At 40.9% G+C, this 22,763-nt stretch overlaps 1 protein-coding gene across 2 annotated transcripts in view; it reads left to right on the plus strand.

Annotated features, from left to right (window-relative positions):
* The window catches only part of LOC111153266 (zinc finger protein 609), a 191,809-nt gene that overhangs the window by 128,833 nt on the left and 40,213 nt on the right, over positions 1 to 22,763 (plus strand). For both annotated transcript variants that reach the window (XM_022512177.1, XM_022512178.1), the window contains exon 2: positions 3,384 to 3,609. In XM_022512177.1, coding sequence (XP_022367885.1) covers positions 3,384 to 3,609 — 226 coding nt within the window. The remainder of the gene's footprint in view (positions 1 to 3,383; positions 3,610 to 22,763) is intronic.

Below are 22,763 nucleotides of genomic sequence, written 5' to 3' on the forward strand. Positions count from 1 at the left end.
GACGATTCCTTCTCTTGTGTCCTAGGTATATGGGAAAGGTGGCAACATTAGTCCTCTTCTGATTTTTATCCTCTCCTGGAGAGTGGTAAATGAAGCTGTGTTTGTTCCAGTGAATAGTAGACTATGAAATCCCATGAAGCCACCTAGGTTATTAGATGAATATCACAGAGCTGCTTATTATGCACTGTGGCTTAATGTAGATTATAGATGTGACCAAATGGTAATTAGCAGAGATAGAGCTGTAATTAAACATTATTGTGCTGCTCTGTGACTTCTCCTCCGATTTCTGTTGCAAAGTAAGGAACTGAAGAGTTCCAAACCCATAGGTGGATTTCTTTACTTCTCCCCCCGTCCAAAATCTCTTTTAATTAACTGACTAAATGAAGTCATCCTCACACAAACAGAGATCCTGAATTCTACTTACTACCGCTGATCAGTTAAGAGTAGTTTGGTGCAGGGGCGCCTGGGTGGCTCAGTGGGTTAAAGCCTCTGCCTTCAGCTCAGGTCATGATCCCAGGGTCCTGGGATGGAGCCCTGCATGGCGCTCTCTGCTCAGCAGGGAGCCTGCTTCCTCCTCTCTCTCTGCCTGCCCCTCTGCCTACTTGTGATCTCTGTCTGTCAAATAAATTGATAAAATATTAAAAAAAAAAAAAGTAGTTTGGTGCATATACATGTTAATTGGCTCTTTGTATAATACATTCTGTTTTTCTAACTGATTATTTCTGCTAAGTTCCTTCTCTGCATGTATTCTGTAGCAGGGTTTAACTTGGCAAACTGAATGCAGCAAGGGTGTTTCCTACTTAAATCTTAGATATTTTTTGGATCTGTCAGTACAGAACTGGGGGCTTGACTTTATTTACATTTTTAGTAGCTTCCTTCCCTTCTCATTGGTCTCCCAGAGGCAGTGAATGATCTACCGGGAAATGAAGCCACTTCTAGAAAACAGCTGCCCTTGATGGCTGAGAGAGAGAGAGTGTGTGTGTGTGTGTGTGTGTGTGCGCACACTCACATGTGCATGTGTGGGCACACGTATGTAGGTGACTCCCTGGGGACTTACCTCCTTCTGTGTTTTGGATTGCTGCCTCAGCAATGGAACGGATTAGCAACAGGACATGCTCAAACAAGGCAGTCACAAAGTTCAGAAGAGTGACTTAAAAGATTCAAGCTAATCTGTGTCCAAGAAGGAGGACCTTGCCGGAATTTCTCCTGATAGTAGAAGAATGATATAGAAAAGACAACAACCTCTTAAGCAAAGGAAATGTACATACTGATTGTGAAATTGTTTTTGTCTCAGTTCTTCTGCAGGAGAAAAAAATAGAAAAACAGAGGTGAGGCCAAGAGTAAAGATGATCTGTGTACTCTGTTGTAATTCTCGAGGTCCAGAGTGTTATGAGCTACCTTCTTGAAGCATTCCTGAAAGGGCTTGATGGTTAGACCCAGATTCCAGCCATATACAGGGGTAGCAGAGACTTGAGCTTACTTTTTCTGTGTTTTCACCTTCAGATCTGTGCATAGAAATTTTACAGGGCTTTCGGGGATCTGGCACATCCAAAGAAAGCAAAGATATCTTTTGGCCTTGACCATAATGCAGAAAATTCATTATACGGGCTTTGACTTTCTTTTCTTTTTATGAAAGAGGTGGAGTTAGGGAAGTATGGGGTTGGGGGTCAGGGGGAAGGTGGGTGCATGACAACAAGCAGATAATGATAATGTCTTGGCAGCCTCTCAGGGACCAGAATTCATCAGAATCTGTGTTCTAGCATTCAGTGGACTCAGTGATGATTCACAAATAGCAGTGACTTCTAAGCCAAGAAGTGAGAGCTGACTGTAGTAGAGGCTATACCCAGATCTCAGCTTCTAGAGTAGTATTTTAGGCCAGGAAGGGGTGTGTGTGTGTGTGTGTGTGTGTGTGTGAATATGTGAATGTGTGTGTTAAGAAAGGAAGGTACAATATAGGTTCAGCAGTGGTCATTCAGTAAAACCAGAGTTCTGTTGCAGAACTGTCCAGCAGCTTGGACTATGAATGCATATGTGGCTCTCTAAATGTAGGTCCATTGAAGGAGTATATTCAAATTGCACTAAAAAATCTTTGTGGGGCACTGGGTGTCTCAGTCAGTTGAGTGTCTGACTCTTAGTTTCTGCTTAGGTCATGCTCTTGGGGTTGTGAGATGGAGTCCTGCATCAGAGCCCCATGTAGGCTCTGGGCTTGGCAGGGAATCTACTTGAGAATTTTTCCCTCTGCACCTCCCCCGCCCATTTGTGCTTGCTCTCTCTCAAAATAAATAAATATTTTTAAAAAGTCTTTCACAAGGAGAAGAAAATCATAATCCTTGACTCTCATTTTCTAGGTCTTTTGATTGGTATCATACTTAATCTTCAGGGAAGATTAGTCAGTGTGTGAACTGAGTGCTTTTGCATGTGCAGGACACTGTTCAGTTAGGATTTGGGCACTGTAGACTCAGAGTATTTTCATGAGTCTGATAAATGTTAGGATTTAAAGAGTTAAGGGATTATTACCTTCTTTATTACAACTTTTAATTCTGGATACGTTGAATTTTTGGTTTCTAAGTGATTGCATTCTTGTGAGAGGTTCTAGTTTTAGAGTTAGGTTGCTGGTTCTTGAGTTCACCTATTTCTGTCTGTGTGTGCGTAATCAACTCATCTGCAGACTGCCATGAATTGGCTTCTGGATAGTAATAGCACCTGCTGTTCCTTAAAGTTAATTTGATGTTGGATTCATGCTCCAAAATGCCATTCGTATTAACCAGTCACTGTTGTAATCTCTAAGGGTTAGAACCCCCCATTGGGTTGCTCCTAGCCCTCCTATAACTTTTAAGTAGATGTCCTTCTAGTTAAAGATGAGTTAAAGCTCTAGTCTTCTTGAAGTGACATTTCTAGGCTCTGGATATTTTCTCCCCTTCTTTATCCCTTCCCGTATTCTTGGATTTTATACCTGATTAATGTAGTATTTGTCAAATGATAGATTGGTGGGAAACACAGTGGTGGCAGTAGAACATGCCTCATAAGTCTTTTCTTTCTCATCAATCTATGTGCTCTAAATACTGTTGAAATCTGGACCTGGTTCTCTATCACTAGAGGTTTTTAAATGAGACAGGATTTTTTTAGTACACTTTTAGCTAAGCACAGTTTACGAGGAAGATCATTAATAAGAAATACAGCTCCTCCTACCACAGGGTGCACTCATATAAATGACTAGATTTGTAGTGGTATCACAAGCTGGAACTTGAAAGGAAGGACCAAAATCTTATGTTTAGAGTCTTCTACGCTGGCAGGAAAGAATGTAGGACTAGATTAAATATAGAGAAGGTATTTCCTCTAAATGTTCTCTCTGCAACTCAGCTACTACTTTTCTTCCCTCACAGATGGAGTCTCCTGTCTCTACACCAGCGGTGCTGCCACTGCACCTTTTGGTACCAGTGGTCAGTAATGACATCTCATCCCCCTGTGAGCAGATCATGGTTCGTACCCGATCAGTTGGGGTCAACACATGTGATGTGGCTCTGGCTACAGAGCCTGAGTGCTTGGGTCCCTGTGAACCTGGGACAAGTGTCAACCTCGAGGGCATCGTGTGGCAGGAAACAGAAGATGGTAAGTGCTATGTGGGACTTTCCCATCCCTTCTCAACCTGCTTCTGCCGACACGGGCTTATCGTTGTAAATAACACCAAGTATTTATTAGGAGTCTCAAGTGCCATAGTCTGCTTATGATACCTATCCAGAAGATTGCAGCAAACTTCTTAGTAAGATCGTCCAGCTTCTCGAGATTGCCACTTTTTTAAAATTAATATCTTCCCTTCATATCAATCAACAGTATCGGCCCTCGTATTTAAGCAGTCATTTGATAAATGTTAGCCAGGTAATTCAACTGGGTCTATACTCTCCATACTCCTCTGTATCATTTTATATGGGAGAATTTGAAGGTAAATGAACTTTTGGGTCAGGCTTGAAGAGAATAAAGTAATAAAAGGACAGCTGTGGGAGTCAAGGAAATGGAAAACATTCACTCTTAAATTGACTTAGTGTTGGCTCATTGAATATGCAACTCTGGCCTTTTTTAACACCTGGAGGTGCAGCCAGCTCCTTCCCACTGGTTGCCTCATTGCCCAGCCACCCACGCCACTTCATGCATCTGTCACTTAGTACTGATTTTATAGGCCTAGGCAACAGGGAGATGTTTACATGGTCTTGTTTTCAGGCATCCACTAAGCAGTTGGCTCACTGTTGGGTGCTTCTGCCTGAGGCTACCATCCAGACTTCTTGTATGTTCCATTTGCCCCTGAGAACAGAATTTCTTCTATTTTGGAAATTCATAAACCTAAAATTTAGAGGTATAAAGGGAGTTAACCAAGTATTTCTGATCCCTTGGTACCGTCTGTGGCAATTTGATTTCAGCACATATATTCTTTTTTTTTTTTTTAAGATTTTATTTATTTATTTGACAGAGTGAGATCATAAGTAGGCAAAGAAGCAGGCAGAGAGAGAGAGGAGGAAGCAGGCTCCCCGCCAAGCAGAGAGCCAGATGCGGGACTCGATCCCAGGACCCTGAGATCATGACCTGAGCCGAAGGCAGAGGCTTAACCCACTGAGCCACCCAGGCACCCTAGCACATATATTCTTTTTATAAAGAATCCAAGTTCTTGGGACGCCTGGGTGGCTCAGTTGGTTAAGCAGCTGCCTTCGGCTCAGGTCGTGATCCTAGCGTCCTGGGATCGAGTCCCACATCGGGCTCCTTGCTCGGCGGGGAGCCTGCTTCTCCCTCTGCCTCTGCCTGCCATTCTGTCTGCCTGTGCTCGCTCGCTCTCTCTCCCTCTCTGACAAATAAATAAAATCTAAAAAAAAAATAAAAAAAAGAATCCAAGTTCTTGTTAAAGTATGTGTGGTTTATAGAGGCTGGGCCTCAGGGTCCCATCAGGTCTTGGCATCAGTAACCAGACTTTCAAAGCATCCCCACTCTGGAGTTTAGAGGCCCAGAGGAGCGCAGCTCATTATCTCTAATTATCATAAGCTATCTTGTCAGTTTGCCCATGGAAATTCAGGCGTTTCATTGTGGTCATTCAATCGAAGTCTGTTCCTCTGAATGTTTTATTGTGATTCGGTATTTATTTAAAGTCTACCATGCAGTAGGCATTGAGGTGATATAGGTTAAGAATTCTGTGTTTTTGGCTTTCTCATTGTTAAACAGCAGTATAGTAAAGCTTCAGCTTTCAGAATAACATTGCTGATGAGGTTTTATTATGTGCCCAAAACCATAATGCCAAAAAAAAAAAAAATAATAATTCTATTGTGTTAAAAATGGATGCAGAGACAGTGGAGACAGAAGTTGATCCTAGAGGTTGACTCTCAATGTGTGTATTCAGTATACAATCTGGAAATCACAAGTGGCTGTATCTCTAGTTTTAAAAATGTCATCTGCCTATGGCCAAATGTCTAAACAGCCACAATGTCTGTTGGAATGACAAACATGTCCAGACATTAGCTCTGTGACACCAGGCAACCTTCGGGGTCTGTTACCTCAATATATTGAAGATAGAAGACATAAATTTCCTGCCTATTTATTCTATCCATCTTTATGATGGTGACTTTTCTCCAAGGGCAAGATGTTTTTCATATGTGTGAACCTGATGAAAACTTTGCAGGAAAGTGAAGCTGAACCTTTCACTCTCCTGAGAACAATGGTTACTTTTTTTTTTTTTAATCCCAGGATCCCTGTTCTCCCTTCCTGCCAAGGCAATGTTAGCACACACAAAAAAAATTTTTAAATTATTTCCTCTGCAAAGCTCTGTGGTTGTACCTGGCAGCTTATTACCAAGTTTCCCTGTTACACATTTTGCATGCATCCTGCATCTTATTTCACAGTAGTTATCAGACTTTGTAATTTTATATAATTATATTTTTCCAGTAATATCTATCTCTTCCACTTCTTTTTTTTTTTTAAGATTTTATTTATTTATTTGACAGACAGAGATCACAAGTAGGCAGAGAGACAGGCAGAGAGAGGGAAGCAGGCTCCCCGCCAAGCAAAGAGCCCAATGTGGGGCTCGATCCCAGAACTCTGGGATCATGACCTGAGCCGAAGGCAGAGGCTTTAACCCACTGAGCCACCCAGGCGCCCCTCTTCCACTGTTTTAGAATTCTGTGAGCTCAGGGACTCTGTTTTGCTCATGATTGAATATCTAATATTTAACACCTGGCCTCTATAGTAGGCCCTCAAAAATATTTGAGTGAGTGAATGCTTACATCTAGTCATTGTCATTTCTAGATCTATGTTAACATGTATCTAACGGATATTATAATAATTGTCTGAACTTAGAAACCATATGAAATACTTTATAAAATTCTAAACCTTCTCTGAAACTCAGAATAATTACTGCTATCACCAGGTAGTGAGATCACTTTCATCTATTTGTATCTGTAAGATTTTTAGTTCTCCTTTTAATACCATATTTTCTCCCATTTACTATATTGTGTTTCAGGGCTTAGTACCTTTAGAGAACTGTTCTGCAATTAGATACTATACTCTGCTTTCTGGCCCTCCCAGAGGGCCTTCACCTGAACCATCAGTTGGCAAAGGTCTGAACTGGGATCAGAGTTGGTTTACATTCCTTTTCATCTTCAAGTGACAGAGATTTCCTGCAAAGATCATTCTCTGCAGATCTGTAAGATACGGTATACTGAGTCAGTCCTCAAGTTAATAATAAGAACTATATACAGATACTTTAGAAAAAAAGTCCTTCAGCCTTCTAGGATTTTTGTCTGCCACCTGACTCTTTGTACTTCTGTCTGTCTCTTTTCCCAGCAAACTACTATCTTCAAATAGAAAAATCCTTAGAGCTTAGAGAGAAGCTGTGAATGCTTGGCCTCTGAGGGAAATGGAGGATCATGAGGTCCTTGTAGAACTGAGCTACCTTGCTGAGAACAGGTGTAGGGGTCAGGAGCTCAGTTCTTCCTGGTTTCTTTGCCTACCTGTCCTGCAGTGTTGCTTCTTTCTTCCCTATCTCTCAGTGCAAACCTTGCCTTGGAGACATTTTTAAATTCCTGCAGATTCCATCTCTTTTTAGGCTGTTTATAATTCAGCCAGCACTGCAAAGATCGTCCTTGACCAGACTCAACTAAGACCCAAGTGTAACTTGGAATGTTTTCTTTGGCTTTTTTGAGACTTAGCACTTATGTGGAGGTCTGATTCCATCTGATTTCATTTTGTCTCACCTTACTTCAAATCAGAATAACAGAGGTGCCTGGGTGGCTCATTTGGTTAAGAGTCTAACTCTTCGTCTCAGCTTAGGTCTTGATCTCAGGATCGTGAGTTCAAACCCCATGTTCAAATGGGGTTCTATGCTGGGCATGGAGCCTACTTTTAAAAAATAATCGAAATAACAGGTTCCAAATCCATTCCTAGTTCACAAGGCTTACTTTAACCCAGGGTCCTAGAACAATGTATAATAATCCTTAAGGCAGACCATGTTCTTTTACTGAGGCAAAATTTCTTCCTGGCTTCTATGATGTTTTTAAGAAAGACAAGGCTGACTTTAAATAAGAATTCCAGGAGATGCTGTAGGTTTTCCTTTTTAAGCAGCCACACTAAGTGTAGCATTACTTTATCAAATGTGCTTTCTGGAAGAATTTGTGGTATAGTGGAAAGAGCACCGGAGTGAAGAATAGGTGAGCCGTATACTAGTTGACTATGGCATCTTAAATATTAATATCAATGATGAAATTTCACTATACACTTGTCATATAGAGTTGTTTTCTCAGAAAAATGAAACTACTCGCCTTGCCGGTCTCCCATTCAGAAGATCACCCACATTTTTCAACTCCTGATCCTAGTCTAACAAGTGGAAGAATTCACAAAACCCAGTTGCTTTTGGTGCAGGCATTTGCTAGGTGGTAGAAGCTGAGCTCACAGTACTGCTTAGCGATCCCTTCATTCACCTTTAGCACAGTACTGCTTTAGCAATCCTGTTGCATTCACCTTTCCCAATACTTACCTCATTCTTGATTCATTAGCACAGTTCATTCTCTCTTCATGCTCTTAAGCAACTAGAATCAAAGACACTTGCCTAAACCCTCCCGCTTCCCTCTTCTTTATTAAAATGTATTTTTATGTCCTATTATTTCTTTTTTTCCTTATTCTAAAGATTCTTTAAGACTTTATACCATGAATTTTATCTACTTTTCTTCATCTTCATTATTTCCCCTTCTATTTAAACTCCCCCTGCAACAGTTACTTAGAGTGAAAGTTTTTTCCTCATCTTTGCTACCCTTCTGAATTTCTCTCCTTTTCTTCAGTACTTGCTATTGCTCTTAACAGTCTCTTTTCACCTACTCAGTATCGTATACCATTTTGCCATCAGATTTCTTCTGCCACCATTTGACTGAAATCATCTCGTACCAATGATCATCTGTTTTCCCAAGGTCTTTTCTCAGTCCACCCTAGACTTTTATTTTTTTTTAAAGCTTTTATTTATTTGACAGAGAGAGATCACAAGTAGGCAGAGAGAGGAGGAGGAGGAAGCAGGCTCCCTGCCAAGCAGAGAGCCTGATGTGGGACTCGATCCCAGGACCCTGAGATCATGACCCGAGCCGAAGGCAGAGGCTTAACCCACTGAGCCACCCAGGCACCCCACCCTAGACTTTTAGAAGCTCTACTGTTTCTCTATTCTTGAAACTCTCCTCTCGTCATTATCATACCTCTCAATCTCATTTCTTGGGATCGGAGGGAGATAAACCATAAGTGACTCTTAATCTCACAAAACAAACTGAGGGTTGTTGGAGGGAGGGGTGTCGGGAGAGGGGGTTGGGATTATGGACATTGGGGAGGGTATGTGCTATGGTGAGTGCTATGAAGTGTGTAAACCTGGTGATTCACAGACCTGTACCCCTGGGGATAAAAATACATTATATGTTTATAAAAAAATAAAAAATTTTAATAAAAAAATCTCATTTCACTTTTTGACTGGTTATTCTCTTTATTTTGTGTCAGTCCCTCTTCCTCCTTGTATTTATTAAGTCAGAAGTTCCAGAAGGCTTTTAGGATGCTGAAATATTGGTCAGTTCTGTTCTGTTGGCCTTTAGGGAGGGCCTGTGGCAACTTGTGTCCCACTCCTTTCCCCCAGACAAGCAGCCTTATCCACAATATATTTTTTTCACATCCTGTGTATGCCATAGTGGAGAAAGTTGAGGAAACATTGACTTAAGAATGGGATTTGGCTGGGGCACCTGGGTGGCTCAGTGGGTTAAAGCCTCTGCCTTCGGCTCAGGTCATGATCCCAGGGTCCTGGGATCAAGCCCCGCATCTGGCTCCCTGCTCAGCGGGGAGCCTGCTTCCTCCTCTCTCTCTCTGCCTGCCTCTCTGCCTACTTGTGATCTCTGTCTGTCAAAAAAAAAAAAAAAAAAAAAAAAAGAATGGGATTTGGCTACAAGGAACGGAAGATGAAGTAATAGTGATTTAACAGAAGAAAATTCTGAAGGTAGGCAGTCCAGGGCCAGTATGATGACTTCTAATGTAATCAGTGTTCTAGGCTCCTTAAAGTTACTTCATTGCAAAATTGCTAATGTAGCTCTAAACATCACATTTACTTTCCAGGCTTGAAAATGAAGGAGAAGAGGGGTGCCTGGGTGGTTCATTGGGTTAAGCCTCTTTGGCTCAGGTAGGATCTCTGGGTCCTGGGATCAAGCCGCACATGGGGCTCTCTGCTCAGCGGGGAGTCTGCTTCCCCTTCTCTCGCAGCCTGCCTCTCTGCCTACTTGTGAGATCTCTCTGTCAAATAAATAAGTAAAATCTTATTTTTAAGATTTTTAAAAAGAAAGAAAATGAAGGAGAAGAGTAAAGTAGCTTTGGCTTCCCACCTAATCTGTTTACCTTTAACAAATTTTTCCAGAAGCCGGATCTAAGACTTATGCCTACATCTCATTGGCTACCCCTTCTGCAAAGGAGACAAGGAAATACTGTGTTTTAACTGGATACATTATTTACCCACACAAAATAGAGTCATATTAAGACAGATGGGAAGCAGCCTTCTCTGCCGTTCTTCTTTGCATAACCTTCATATGTCATAACTCCCACCAGAAGTCATCGGTTCAGTAGCTTTCTTTTAATAAGTGCAGTCTTTCATATTCATGGCTTCAGCTGTCTCCCTTGTATGAACAATCCCCATATCATTATCTCTAGACTTGACCTTTTGCCTAATCCCATTTCACATATCACCCGAAGCTGATTTCTTAAATTCAGAATGTCTAAAAAAGTATAATCTTTCTCCTGAAATTTTGATTCTCTTTCCCTCTTCTCTATTTCTCTTTATTATACCTACTTTCATTACCTATATTACCATCCTATCTGTTTACTAGGCTCAGACCTCCCTAGAATTATTTCTGACTCTTACTTCTTTACCTTTTTTTTTTTTTAAGTAGGCTCCACACCCAGCATGGAGGTCAGGGTTGGCCTTGAACTCACAACCCTGAGATCAAGACCTGAGCTGAGACTGAGTCGGACACTTAACCCACTGAGCCACCCAGGCACCTCTATTCTTCAACTTTTTTTTTTTTTTAAATAGCTTTTTAGTAGTTACTCTGGGGATTACAATATGTGTATTCAACTTTCCACAGTCTACTTAAAATTTGAATTTTTTTTGCCACCTCAAGTGGAATGTAGTATTTAAGATCCTTTACCTTCCCTTCTTTATGTTGTAATTGTCTTATGCTCATTACCAAAACAGGTAAAATCAAAATAAGAATGAGATCTGAAGTTTATATAAAATCCAGATTTTATTGTCCATACATAAAGTTTAATTGGAACCTAGGCACACTTCATGTATTTTCAGCCACTGTGCACTAGAGTGGCAAATCATATGGCCTGCAAAGTCAAAAATACTCACTGTCTGATCTTTTACTAAAAAGTTTGTAAACTCCTGGTCTTATGTATTACATCTAATACATTGAGAACCCCATCAGACAGTCCTTAAAAATTTTTCCCTTTCAGTTGTGTGTTACATACTTTAAAGACTCAAGAGAATGGTTTATTATATTTACCCATATACTTAACATTTCTGTGGCTCTTTCTTCATTCCTGGTGTTCCAGTTGTCTATTATTTTCCTTTTGTCTAAAGAATCTAATTCTTTTGGAGCAGGTTAATTGGCTATTAATTATCTAAGAATGTCTTTATTTCACCTTAATTCTAAAAGATATTTTTTCAGGGGGCACCTGTGTGGCTCAGTGGTTTAAAGCCTCTGCTTTCAGCTCAGGTCATGATCTCAGGGTCCCCGGGATCCAGCCCCGCATCAGGCTCTCTCCTCAGCAGGGAGCCTGCTTCCCCCCTCACCCTGCCCCACCCACGCCTGCCTCTCTGCCTACTTGTGATCTCTGTCAAATGAATAAATAAAATCTTTAAAAAAAAAGATATTTTTTCTGGATATAGACATCTAGGTTTACGTTTCTTTTTATAATTTAAGATTGCTCTATTTCTTTGTACAGCTTCCATTGTTCCTAAGAAATACACAGTCACTTAAGTCATTGTTCCCTGATAAGTAATGCGTCACTTTCCTCTATTTGCTTTCAAAGTTTTTCATTTTGATTATGATGTGTGATGTTGTCTGATGTGGATTTCTTTTGTGTTTATCCTGTTTGGGGGTTTACTTACTTAACTTCTTGAATCTGTAATTTTCTTTTTTCAAATTTTTAGAGTCTTCAGCCATTACTTGAAACATTTTTTTCCATTCCACTGTCTTTCTCCTGCCCTTTTAGGAGCACAATAACATAAATATAACCAGTCCTTATTAATTTCCACCTGAGATTCCTGTGTGCTTTTTCTCCTTTATTAGACTATAAGATAGCTGAAGTCAGGAATTGCATTTTATATATCATTTTATTTCCCCCAAGAACTAGTTCAGTCTTTTCACAAAAAGTAAAATAACCAGTAAATATTTGATTAATAAAATTGTGCCTTGTGCTTTTGTATTTCAGGTATGTACGTAAAAATCTAATTTTTTGGTAACTTCTCTTGGGTTCATTTGGTATATATTGAATAAAAATAATGAGGGATTTTGTAATCCTTACTTCCTTCCCTCTTCCTTCCCTCCTCCTTCCCTCCCTCCCTTCTCTCCTTCCTTCTTTTCTCCCTTTCTTCTACCTTCTTCCTCTCCTCCCCTCCCCTTTCATCCCACTCCCCTCCTCTTCCTTCTTTTCTCCTTTTCCTTCCTTTCCTTCCTTTCTTTCTTATGTCTTCTACCACCAATCTTTGGAAGTTTCAAAAATCAGAGATAGAACTTTAGGTATTTTGAAAGGAAATGGTTTGAGGTTATATTCTGAAGAACTTGAGCATGGAGAAGCAGTCATAAGAGGAATATGGGGTGCTGAGTGGGCAGACCCCAGTCTCTCCTTCTGCTGCCCCACCAGATACAACCCAGAATATTATACTTAGGGGTGATTTATATGTTAGGCTTCTTTGTGAAACTATATTTGAAGGGGATTCTGTTGCTAGAAAAAGTTTCTGTATCATTTATCTGGGTTCACCTTCCCGCTCCAAGAATATCACTCCACTCCACTCAAGAATATCAGAAAGACAGAAGTTACAGGGCTGTAAAACCATGTTTTTGAAGCTGAAGCAGGTACAACTCCCTTGTATGTCATGAAAAGCTGTATGTATGATAAGTTTGGTCTATCTTCCAAAGCTAAATTCTAGCTTAAAGATTTGGTGGGGAGGAGGGAGTTTCAATTTTTTTTTTAAAGATTTTATTTATTTATTTATTTATTCATTCATTCATTCATGAGAGACAGAGAGAGAGGCATAGGGAGAAACAGGCTCCCCAAGGAGCAGGGAGCCTGATATGGGACTCGATCCCAGGACCCCAGCATCATGAACTGAGCCAAAGGCAAATGCTTAACCACCTGAGCCACCCATAACGCCCAGTTTCAATTTTTATATCCATTAAAGGTTTGTCATATATATGCACAAGCAAACATAAAAAGTCTATGCATCCCCATCCCCACATTTTTATTCAGCAGCTAACTAAGAGTGTCAGGAACTGTTTGAAAGTAACTGTTTCATGGACTAATAGTGTCTTAAAGGCATAATAGTACAGAATAGATACCTGAACTAGTGTCAAGAGAGTTGGATTCCAGAGCAGATTGTACCATTAGCTAGGTTGTATCATCTTGGGTAAGTTTTCTTAACTTATCCTGGCCTTAGATTTCTAATTTATGGGGGTCTGGACTAGATCTGCACTGTTTAGTACAATGTTTTTGTTGGGAAAATGCTGTTCAAAGTGGTAGTCCAGTCACATGTGATACTGAGCACCCTAAAATGTGGCACATGATACTGAGGGTTATTAAATTTGTTTGTTTTAAAGATTTTTATTTATTTGACAGAGACACAGAGAGAGAGGGAACACAGGCAGGGGGAATGGGAGAGGGAGAAGCAGGCTTCCTGCTGAGCAGGGAGCCTCTTTGGGGCTCCATCCCAGGACCCTGGGATCATGATCTGAGTCGAAGGCAGAGGCTTAATGACTGAGCCACCCAGGCACCCTCAGGGTTATTAAATTTAAATGGTCACATGTTGCTAGTGGTTTACTCTATTGGGCAGCATAGGGGCTAGAAGAGCTTTACATTATATATACTCTAAAAGTGCAAATATATACTGTAAGAAAGAAGGGTAAGTATGTGGGAGGATGAAGAGGGTGGGTAAGTAGCTGACATTTGCACAGACCCAGGGTGACTTCTATGCCTCTGGCCCCTGTTACCTGGGAGAACATTTGGCCCTGCTTCAAGCTCAGTGGTTGAGCCTTGTGCTTGGTCTGTGGGTTGCAGTTTTCTCATTATCAGAGTAATAGGCAGTGGTTTTGCTTAGCAGGAAGTTAGTTTGCCTGTGGTAGCTCCACTGAAAACCTGCCTCAGCAGTTCTTTTTCCTCATCTGATTGCGGATCCCAGCTGCAGGTCTTTATCCTTCTTGCTAAAAAGAAGGGGCTGTCCATTCATCATATTTCATGGAACTGATAACCTTGGTATATTCTGTGTGATTCTGATGTAGGAAAGTATGTGTTTGAACCGTGAAGTACCTAATTTTATATATTTATACTGGAAAGTTACACTGGTTCTCAGCTTCTGTTTTTTCTTTTATCTTGGCTATAATTTACAGTCCTTCACCTTCAGTCTTGCCTCAGGCAGCACTTACCTTGAGAAAGAGATGGTACACAGTGACCAAGCTTTGTCCACTGCTTAGCTAGTTGCTTACTAGCCTGACTCCCGCAGAAAGAGCTCCACCAATAGCATAGTCATAAAGAGTCTAGCAGCCATTGTCTGGCACCACAAATCTTCATAGCAACAGACCACCACATGGCAACAGCAGTCACACAAAGGAAACATTAGGGAAATCAATACTTACTTTCTCCCACCCCTCCCCCACCCAAAACATCAGCCAGCACATTTTTCCCACCTAGCAGCTTATTCCCAGGTGATGCTTTAGGGCAGTTGCTTGTCTATATACCCTTGTGGATTATGTTATCTGTCCACTGTCATATACTTAAATCCTGAAGCCCTAAAGATCCTAAAGAATTTTGGTTACAGACTTTTTTGAGCTTCATTTTATGAATTGCAAAATAAACTAAGCAGGGGAGAGAGATGTCCTTTTGTGCACTGTCACCCCCCACCTCCCTCACCTCTGCAAAGCACAGTGGGGTGGTACAGTTGGCCAGACTGTGGAGTTGGCAGATAAGCAAGGTTGCTTCCAATGAGATTCTTTTGATATTTCAGTTGTTACTTTAAGATGGGTTCAGAGACAGACCTATTTTGTTATTAATGTCATCCTTTAACAAATAATTTAGTTCCTAATACTTATTTATGAAACCCAATAAGTGATACTTAGGCAATAAATACAGTCTGGTATAAACTGGAACTGATCACTAGCCCCAGTTAATTTAGCTTTGGCTTATGATTCCAAGAGGTAAAAGGGATAAGGTGGTTTAACTAGTCCGGGTCATAGTGTCCTCATTTGTAAAATTGGGAGGTTGGACTACATATCTCTGCACTCCTTCCAGCTGTGATATTTACAATTCTGTGATCATTTGTGTGGGACAGACAAGAGAACTGTCTTTGTTAATCACTGGTTATGGTGAGATCTGCTGGAAGATGTTGAACCCTCTGGTGTCAGCGCTTACACTGCTAAAAACGGGTCCTGGCCCTGCCCTGGTTGATAAAGCTGCTGTAACAATGATGGGCAGAAGCTATTAACAAACTTGGCAACCGGCCTTTTCTCCCACAGCAGTAGTTTTCAGACCGGTTCAGGCAGAGCTTTGCTCCCAGGTCGCTGCTGCTGCCTCTTAATGATACCAATAAGAACTCCCTCTTCCTCACTTCTCCCTCTCTGTCTCTGACTGCGTTATGAAACAAGAAGCTATTCTGCACCTCTTCTGATACTTCATTATCCTATCTCCCTCAGGCTTTACTAAACAAAGAAATCATAGGGCATCAACTTTATAATTTAGGCAGCCGGAGATCATTTCCCCAGGATAGGGGTGGGTAGGTAGCTCATTCCCCCTGGCATGAGGCAGCATTGCTAAATGGCCCGTGTTTTGTCTGCCAGGCTTAGGCTTTGTTAAGCCCATTCAGCATTCTCTGTATTTGAGTTAAATTATAGTGGCAAACCAAGCCCCTGTACTTTTAGGAGGGTAGGGGTTAGGGAAAAAATGGAAAGTGTGTCATTTATAGGCCCTGCTACTTGCTGATTGCTCAAGGAATTTTTGTTTAATCCACTGTCACTGTGCTTACTCCTGCCAGATCCTTTATTTCCCCTAGTTGCTGCCTTCATGGCCTTCTCCATAGCAACAAGCTCTGTGACAAAAAGGCTATGGTGAGGAATTGAGTAGTTCCCCCTCCCACAAGCTGTACTCTATTTTCTGTTTAGTATGTCTTTAAAAAGCCTAAAAGACTGTTATCGAATACTTCTCTACCCCCACTGAATTCAGTACCAAATGTAACTTTTTCACCCTGAACTGTTTGAGTGAACAACCTGCCTTCTTATTTGACTCAGACTATCCCCATCTTTTGAAAAATTTCTTGTATCATTCAGTACATGAAATACTGTGCATATTCCCATTTACCATGCTCCCCTCTGCTTTTCAGCTTTTAGCTTGCTCCTTAGAATCATTCTATTAAAAAAATCTAATAGAAATGGAGAAAGAATGGATGAAGAAGGTGGAAACCCTCCCTGACCATCCCTCAAGCACAGTTGCGTTAGATGCTAGGGTGGTCCGCTACGGCGTTTGGGCAGACTGCCCAAAGTAGAGAACTAGCTTGCTAGTATAGAACCAGCTGATCCTGCTACTGATGTACAGGAGTCACAAACCTAAGTGTTTTTGTTTTTAAGTTAATAGGTCTTATTGAACATTAATAGAAAAAGAAATATGTGCACAAGTCATAAGCATGCAGGTCATCACATTTTCAAGGTGAGCCCACTTCGTGGTATCAGTACCTAGATGAAGAAATGCATTATTACCACAACCTCAGAAACCCCTTCTTTCGTCCCTTCCAACAGCTAACCCCTTCAAAAAAAAATCAATTCTGCCAGCATCATAGATTAGTGTTCTCCATTTTGAACATTATATAAATAAAATCATTACAGTGTATACTTTTTTAGGTCTAACTGTTCAACATTATGCCAGTGAAATTTATCCGTGTTGTTACACGTAGTGGTACTTTGTTTATTCTCATTATTTTATAGTATTTCATTATGTGAATGTAACACTATTCAGTTGTTGATGAGCATTTGGATTGTTTGCAGTTTGGGGCTGTTATGCAAAACACTGCTAGAAAAATTGTTGTATATGTCTTCTGAGGAATATATATACACATTCCTATTTTGTATATACTTAGGAATGGAATTCCTGAGTCCTTAGGTGCACATATGGTCAGCTCCAGTGGATATTGCCAGTTTTCCAAAGTGTCTAAACCAATTTATACTCCTCCTTCTGATTAGAATCCTGGTTGCTTTGCATCCTTATCAACACTTGACCTTACTTGTCTTTTTCATTTTAGCCATCGTGTTTGGTGTATGTGTGATACTAATTTGCATTTCCATGAAGATCATGAAATCAAGCTCTTTTCATGTGCTTATTGGCCATTTGGAAATCTTTTATGAAGTGCATGTTCAAACCTTTTAACCACTTTGGGATTCAGTTGTGTTTTTTCTTACAAATTTATAGGAATTTTTTTTGTATATTCTATGAGCTCTTTATCAGATACATATGTATTATAAATGTCTTCTTATTTTGTATCTTGCCTTTTCTCTTAATGGTAACTTTTCATGAATGGAAGTTCTTCATTATTATAAAGTCTAGTTTTTCTTTTTTTCTTCTATAGTAAGTGCTTCCTGTCCTGTTTAAGGAAATTTTGCCTTTTCCAAGGTAATAAAGATATTCTTTTACGTGTTTTTCTGAGAATTTTATTTTTTTTTTAATTTTCATATATAGATTTACAGTCTATCTGAGATTGATTTTTGTTTAGGGTATGAGTTGGGAGTCAAGATTCTACTTTTTCCGTATGGTTACCTAATTGACCCAGCACCTTATTGAAAAGGCCATCCTTCCCCCCCACTATCCCCCCACCCCGCCGCACTGCAGTGTCACGTTTATTACGTCAAGTGACATAGGTGTGGGTTTATTTCAGGACCCTGTCTTCTGTTTCATTCATCCATTTGTCTAGCCTTATGTCAGTACTGCACTTTTTTTTTTTTTTTTACGATTTTATCCATTTATTTAACAGAGAGAGATCACAAGCAGGCAGAGAGGCAGGCAGAGAGAGAGAGAGAGGAGGAAGCAGGCTCCCCACTAAGCAGAGAGCCCGATGCGGGACTCGATCCTGAGATCATGAGATCATAACCTGAGCCGAAGGCAGAGGCTTAACCCACTGAGCCACCCAGGCACCCAGTACTACACTTTCTTAATAACTATAGCTTTATGAGGCTTGGTATCTAGTACTGTAAGTTCTCCAGCTTTATTGTACTACTTCAAGATTGCCTTGGGTATTCTTGGCCTTTTGCATTTTCATATAAATATTAGGATCAGTTTGTGAATTTTTATGACAAAAAACACCCTGCTGAGATTCTGATTGGGATTACACTAGATCTACAGATAAATTTGAGTAAGACCCAAAATTTTATCCTTTTATTTAAGCTAGTGTTACTCAGTTGGGGATGGCAGGGTGGTGCATGAGATCAGAGCAAGTCTGTGGTATCAGTTGGGGAGCTTGTTTAATTAGAAGATATGTTGACATCCCTTACTCCTAATGTTCTGAATTAGCAGGCTCAGTATAGAGCTTAGGTATTTATTATGAAATGGCTTCCCAAAGAATTATAATTTGCTGCCACCACCACTGTGTTCCACCCCCCCCCCCCCCCCCAATTGAGAGCCACTGACCTAGACTGTAATCTTGGCTAGCAGCAGTAATTCATTGAGGCTAACTGAGGTAAAATCTGACTGATTTAATCAATACAAGGTCTGCTTTGGGGGCTGTATTTCCTAAGGCTACTGTAAGAAAGTACCAAAAACTAGGTAGTTTAGAACAAATTTATTATCTCATAGTTGTGGAGACTAGATGTCAGAAATCAAGCAGCAGGACTACTCTCTCTGATACTTTAGGGAAGAATGCTTCCTTGCCTCTTCTAGCTTCTGGTGTTTGCCAGTAATCCTTGGCATTCCTTGGCTTGTACATGTCATCACTCCAGTCCCATGGCTGACTTCTCTCTGTGTGCCTTCACATCTTCTTCCCTCTGTGTGTCTGTTAGTGTGTCCAAATTTCCCCTTTTATTAGGACACCAGTCATATTGGATTAGAGCCCACTTAAATGACCTCATTTTAACTTGATTGCCTTTGTAAAGACCTTGTTTCCAAATAAGATCACATTCTGAGGTGTCAGGGGTTAGGACTTCAGTTCAACCAATTGAGGGGGACACAATTCAACCCAAAATAGAAGCCATTGAAAATTTCAAAATAATTATTGTCACAAGTTAGAGAGAGGAAGGAAATCCAGAAGTGTTTATAATCCTAAGAGACGCTGCTTCCCAAAGCCACTCTGGGCAGAAGATCATCCACTCTGATCTCAACCATTCCTCTCTCTACATCACTATCTCCTGTCTTTTTTGGCTCTGAGAACTACAATGTGGTTTGGTTCTGCTCTGTTAACAAAGCCTGAAAATGCCAAGTGGATGTTACCGAGAAAGAAAAAGAGGCTTCAGCAGTTAGCTATTTCTGTCAGCTTGTACCTGAAGAAGGCTGAAAGGAAAAGTGTCTCATGTAGACTAGCCCCCAGCCATGTTCTTATCCTGGTTCTTCCTGTTAGGCCATAAAGCAGTAAAACCATGGACAAGTGTGATTCCATCTCAGCCTCAGGCAAGTATTTCTTCAAAGCTGTCACACTGAGATGATACCATCCCCTCTTATTTCCAGTAGCTTTCAGACAAGTACTCCAGCTGGACAGCCGAGGGCGTGATGACCTCTGCTGAGCTGCCTCCCATTGTGGGTATAGTGTGTGGTTACCTCAGCCAGAAGAAAGGGAGGATGTGAGATTTCAGGGTGTGGTGAGCCAGGCTTTGTTGCACTTAGATGAAGTTTCCATGGTGTTGGAACTTAGAGATGGGAGGAGGTTTCATATTAGATCTTTACTGTTCCTCCCCAGCCACCCTGTCCCCATAGTCTGGGGGTAGAGTGGCCTACATTTGATAGATGTCCCACTTTGGCCTTATATCTCTACCCTATATCAGTTCTCTGCGTGTTTATCCTTTAGCAATAACAAATCTACCTAACCAACTCCCCAAATTGGTGCTTGCTTGACAATGGTTTCAGCTGGCCTTTTACTATACTTTTGCCTGAAATTCTGTGGAGAGAAAATACCATGGTCATGTAAAAAATTGTTCCAGGATGATGGGTGTTACCTTGTGCTTTCTTGGCTCATTCAGCCCCAAAGGATCCCAGAAATAAGGGCTTGGGATTTTTGTTTCCTGTCAGTCCCAGAACTGAAGGCAGAAGAAATTGAAGACACCATTTTCTACAGCAATGGTTCCCAGATTTTGCTGCACATTAGAATGTGGGGGCAGGGATTTAAAGACCTGATGCCCAGGTCTTGCCCAGTTAAATTAAATCACAGTGTATGCAGGTAGGAACCAGGTGTCAGTATTTTTTTTTAAAGATTTTATTTATTTATATAAAATCAAATAAATAAATAAATGACAGAGAAATAGAGCCCAAGCAGGTGGAGTGGCAGAGGGAGCGGGAGAAGCAGACTCTCTGCTGAGCAGGGAGCCCGACGTGGGGCTCAATCCCAGGATCCTGTGGTCATGACCTGAGGGGAAGGCAGACACTTAACTGACCGAGCCACCCAGACACCCAGGTGTCAGTATTTTTTTTTTTTTTTAAGATTTTATTTATTTGACACACAGAGAGATCACAAGTAGGTAGAGAGGCAGGCAGAAAGAGAGGGGGAAGCAGGCTCCCCGCTGAGCAGACAGCCCCATTAAGGGCTCCATCTCAGGACCCTGAGATCATGACCTAAGCTGAAGGCAGGGACTTAACCTACTGAGCAACCAGGTGCCCCTAGGTGTCAGTATTTTTAATCATCTGGGGTTGTATCCCATGTGCACCAAGTTGGGGAACCACTGTTCTATGAACTTCAAACATTTTGGCTGAAGACTTTATTCCAAATTGCTTTATATAACCTCAGAGATTTATACTTAAGAGTATTAATAAAGGGCTCCTAGGAAATATAGATCCTCTTTGGAAGTATATTCTCTAAGGGAATAATAACCACACTTCTGCCTTTGGGTTTCTAGTTTTGGAAGATTCATACATGATTTGATCCTTCCCTACAGTTGGATCCCTGACTTGCAGATGAATGGATTGCCAGGATAAGTGAGATTTAAAAAACAAAAAACAACAACAACAATGACAAAAACACCTGGAGATAATTGCTGTTAAGCTGATCTGAGGTTCTGCCTGCTTGAGATTTGGTAGGACATAAAAATTTATAGCATAGTAAAGCATTCTCTCCAATAATTTTCACAGCTGTAGACAAATTTGGGGCCAGAGTTTTAAAATATGACACTCTTAATCAAAGTTCCTGATATTACTACTGGTGAACCCATAAAAAAGAATAGTTTTCAGAATGAGCCGATTTAGGGAAAAAATCTTAGGTAGTAGATGAATTACAGATGGCCCTAATTTTCCTTAGTCTTTTCATTTCTTAAAATGACTTCCTTGCATGAATTTCTAATTATATTCACCCTTTTCCTACACCTCTGGTTTGAACTTTAGTCCTGGAATAAATAGTGCTCAAATTTTGCCTTATCTCTAATCACAGGACGAGTTTAAACATTAGACAGTACACCAGAGATCAGCTGTGAGAAATAAATGATTCCTATGTTCCGCCACTTAGGGTTTCCACTGATGTTGGAGTTTCAAACCAGCCTTCCTCATAAGCATATCCTTTTGAAACTCTCCTCTCAGTCCTCCCATTTTCCTATGGTGTACTGCTCCAGCCCAAGATGCCGCTATACTTATATCTTTCCAAAAACTGTGACTGACTAACTTCTGCTCCACACCTATCTCTATAGAGAACTAGAAAACCTGAAGTTTTCTGGGAGTCAAGACATTTGTTGCAGATGCATCCTCCTCCTTCTTGCCCCCATTCCCAATACCAGTTGACAAACATGTCTGTCATTCTCATTTAGAAAGAAATTAAACCTATGCAAAGCCATCTTAACAGGCCCTTGATCATTTAGTGGTGGCTAAAAAGACCTTTGGCCCATATAAGAAGTATGGGGAGTAATAAAGAGGGCTTTACCAGGAAAGCAAAGAGAAGAGCACAACTGAAGGCATATTTAATTTCCAGAGAACAGGACTACATTGTACCACACTTGGGCATCAGTGTAAAAAGTGTTAGCAATGACCGTTAGTGTTTCTTGTTAACCACTCCCATTAGCATTGGCCATTAGCTTAGCTCTTTTTGTTTCTCTAACCACACTAAGGAAATACAGCTTCCAAGGGAATCTTTTTTAAGGTGACAAGCTTTTTTAAAAAAAGAAGGAGAGGGGTTCCTCAGTGGCTCAGTCGTTAATACTCTGCCTTCCTGCCTTTGGCTCAGGTCGTGATCCCGGAGTCCTGGGATCGAGCCCCACATTGGGCTCCCTGCTTGGCGGGAAGCCTGCTTCTCCCTCTCCCACTCCCCCTGCTTGTGTTCCCTCTCTTGCTGTCTCTGCTTCCTGTCAAATAAATATATAAAATCTTTTTTTAAAAGGGGGGGAAGAAAAGGAAAAAAGGGTATTTTAGGGGTACCTGGGTGGCTCAGTCAGTTAAGTGTCTGCCTGTGGCTCAGGTCATGATCCTGGGGTCCTAGGATCAAACTCCGTGTTGGGCTCCCGTGCTCAGCAGGGAGCCTGCTTCTCCCTATCCTGCTCCCCCTGCTTGTACTCTTTCTCTCCCCCCATCAAATAAATAAAATTTTTATAAAAGAAAAATAAAAAAGGGTCTTTTAAAAATAACAGATGATAGAACTAATGTTTGCACATCCAGGAATAAATTCCTTTACCATAGCTTCTGCCTTGAGACATGAGTCTTAGGAGTCAGTTGTAAATTTCATAGAACATATGAAATGGTTTGGTACGAACAGGCCCTTGTTATAGGCCCTCTTGTTTTTAAACTGTGCAAGCAATCTGATATGTCATCTATAAATGGTGAGCAAAGTTGAGTTCTTGATCCAGTGGGTAACT

The sequence above is a fragment of the Enhydra lutris genome, unplaced genomic scaffold, assembly GCF_002288905.1.
Source record: "Enhydra lutris kenyoni isolate GAN:26980312 unplaced genomic scaffold, ASM228890v2 scaffoldscaffold31, whole genome shotgun sequence".
NCBI classification, from domain to species: Eukaryota; Metazoa; Chordata; class Mammalia; order Carnivora; family Mustelidae; genus Enhydra; species Enhydra lutris.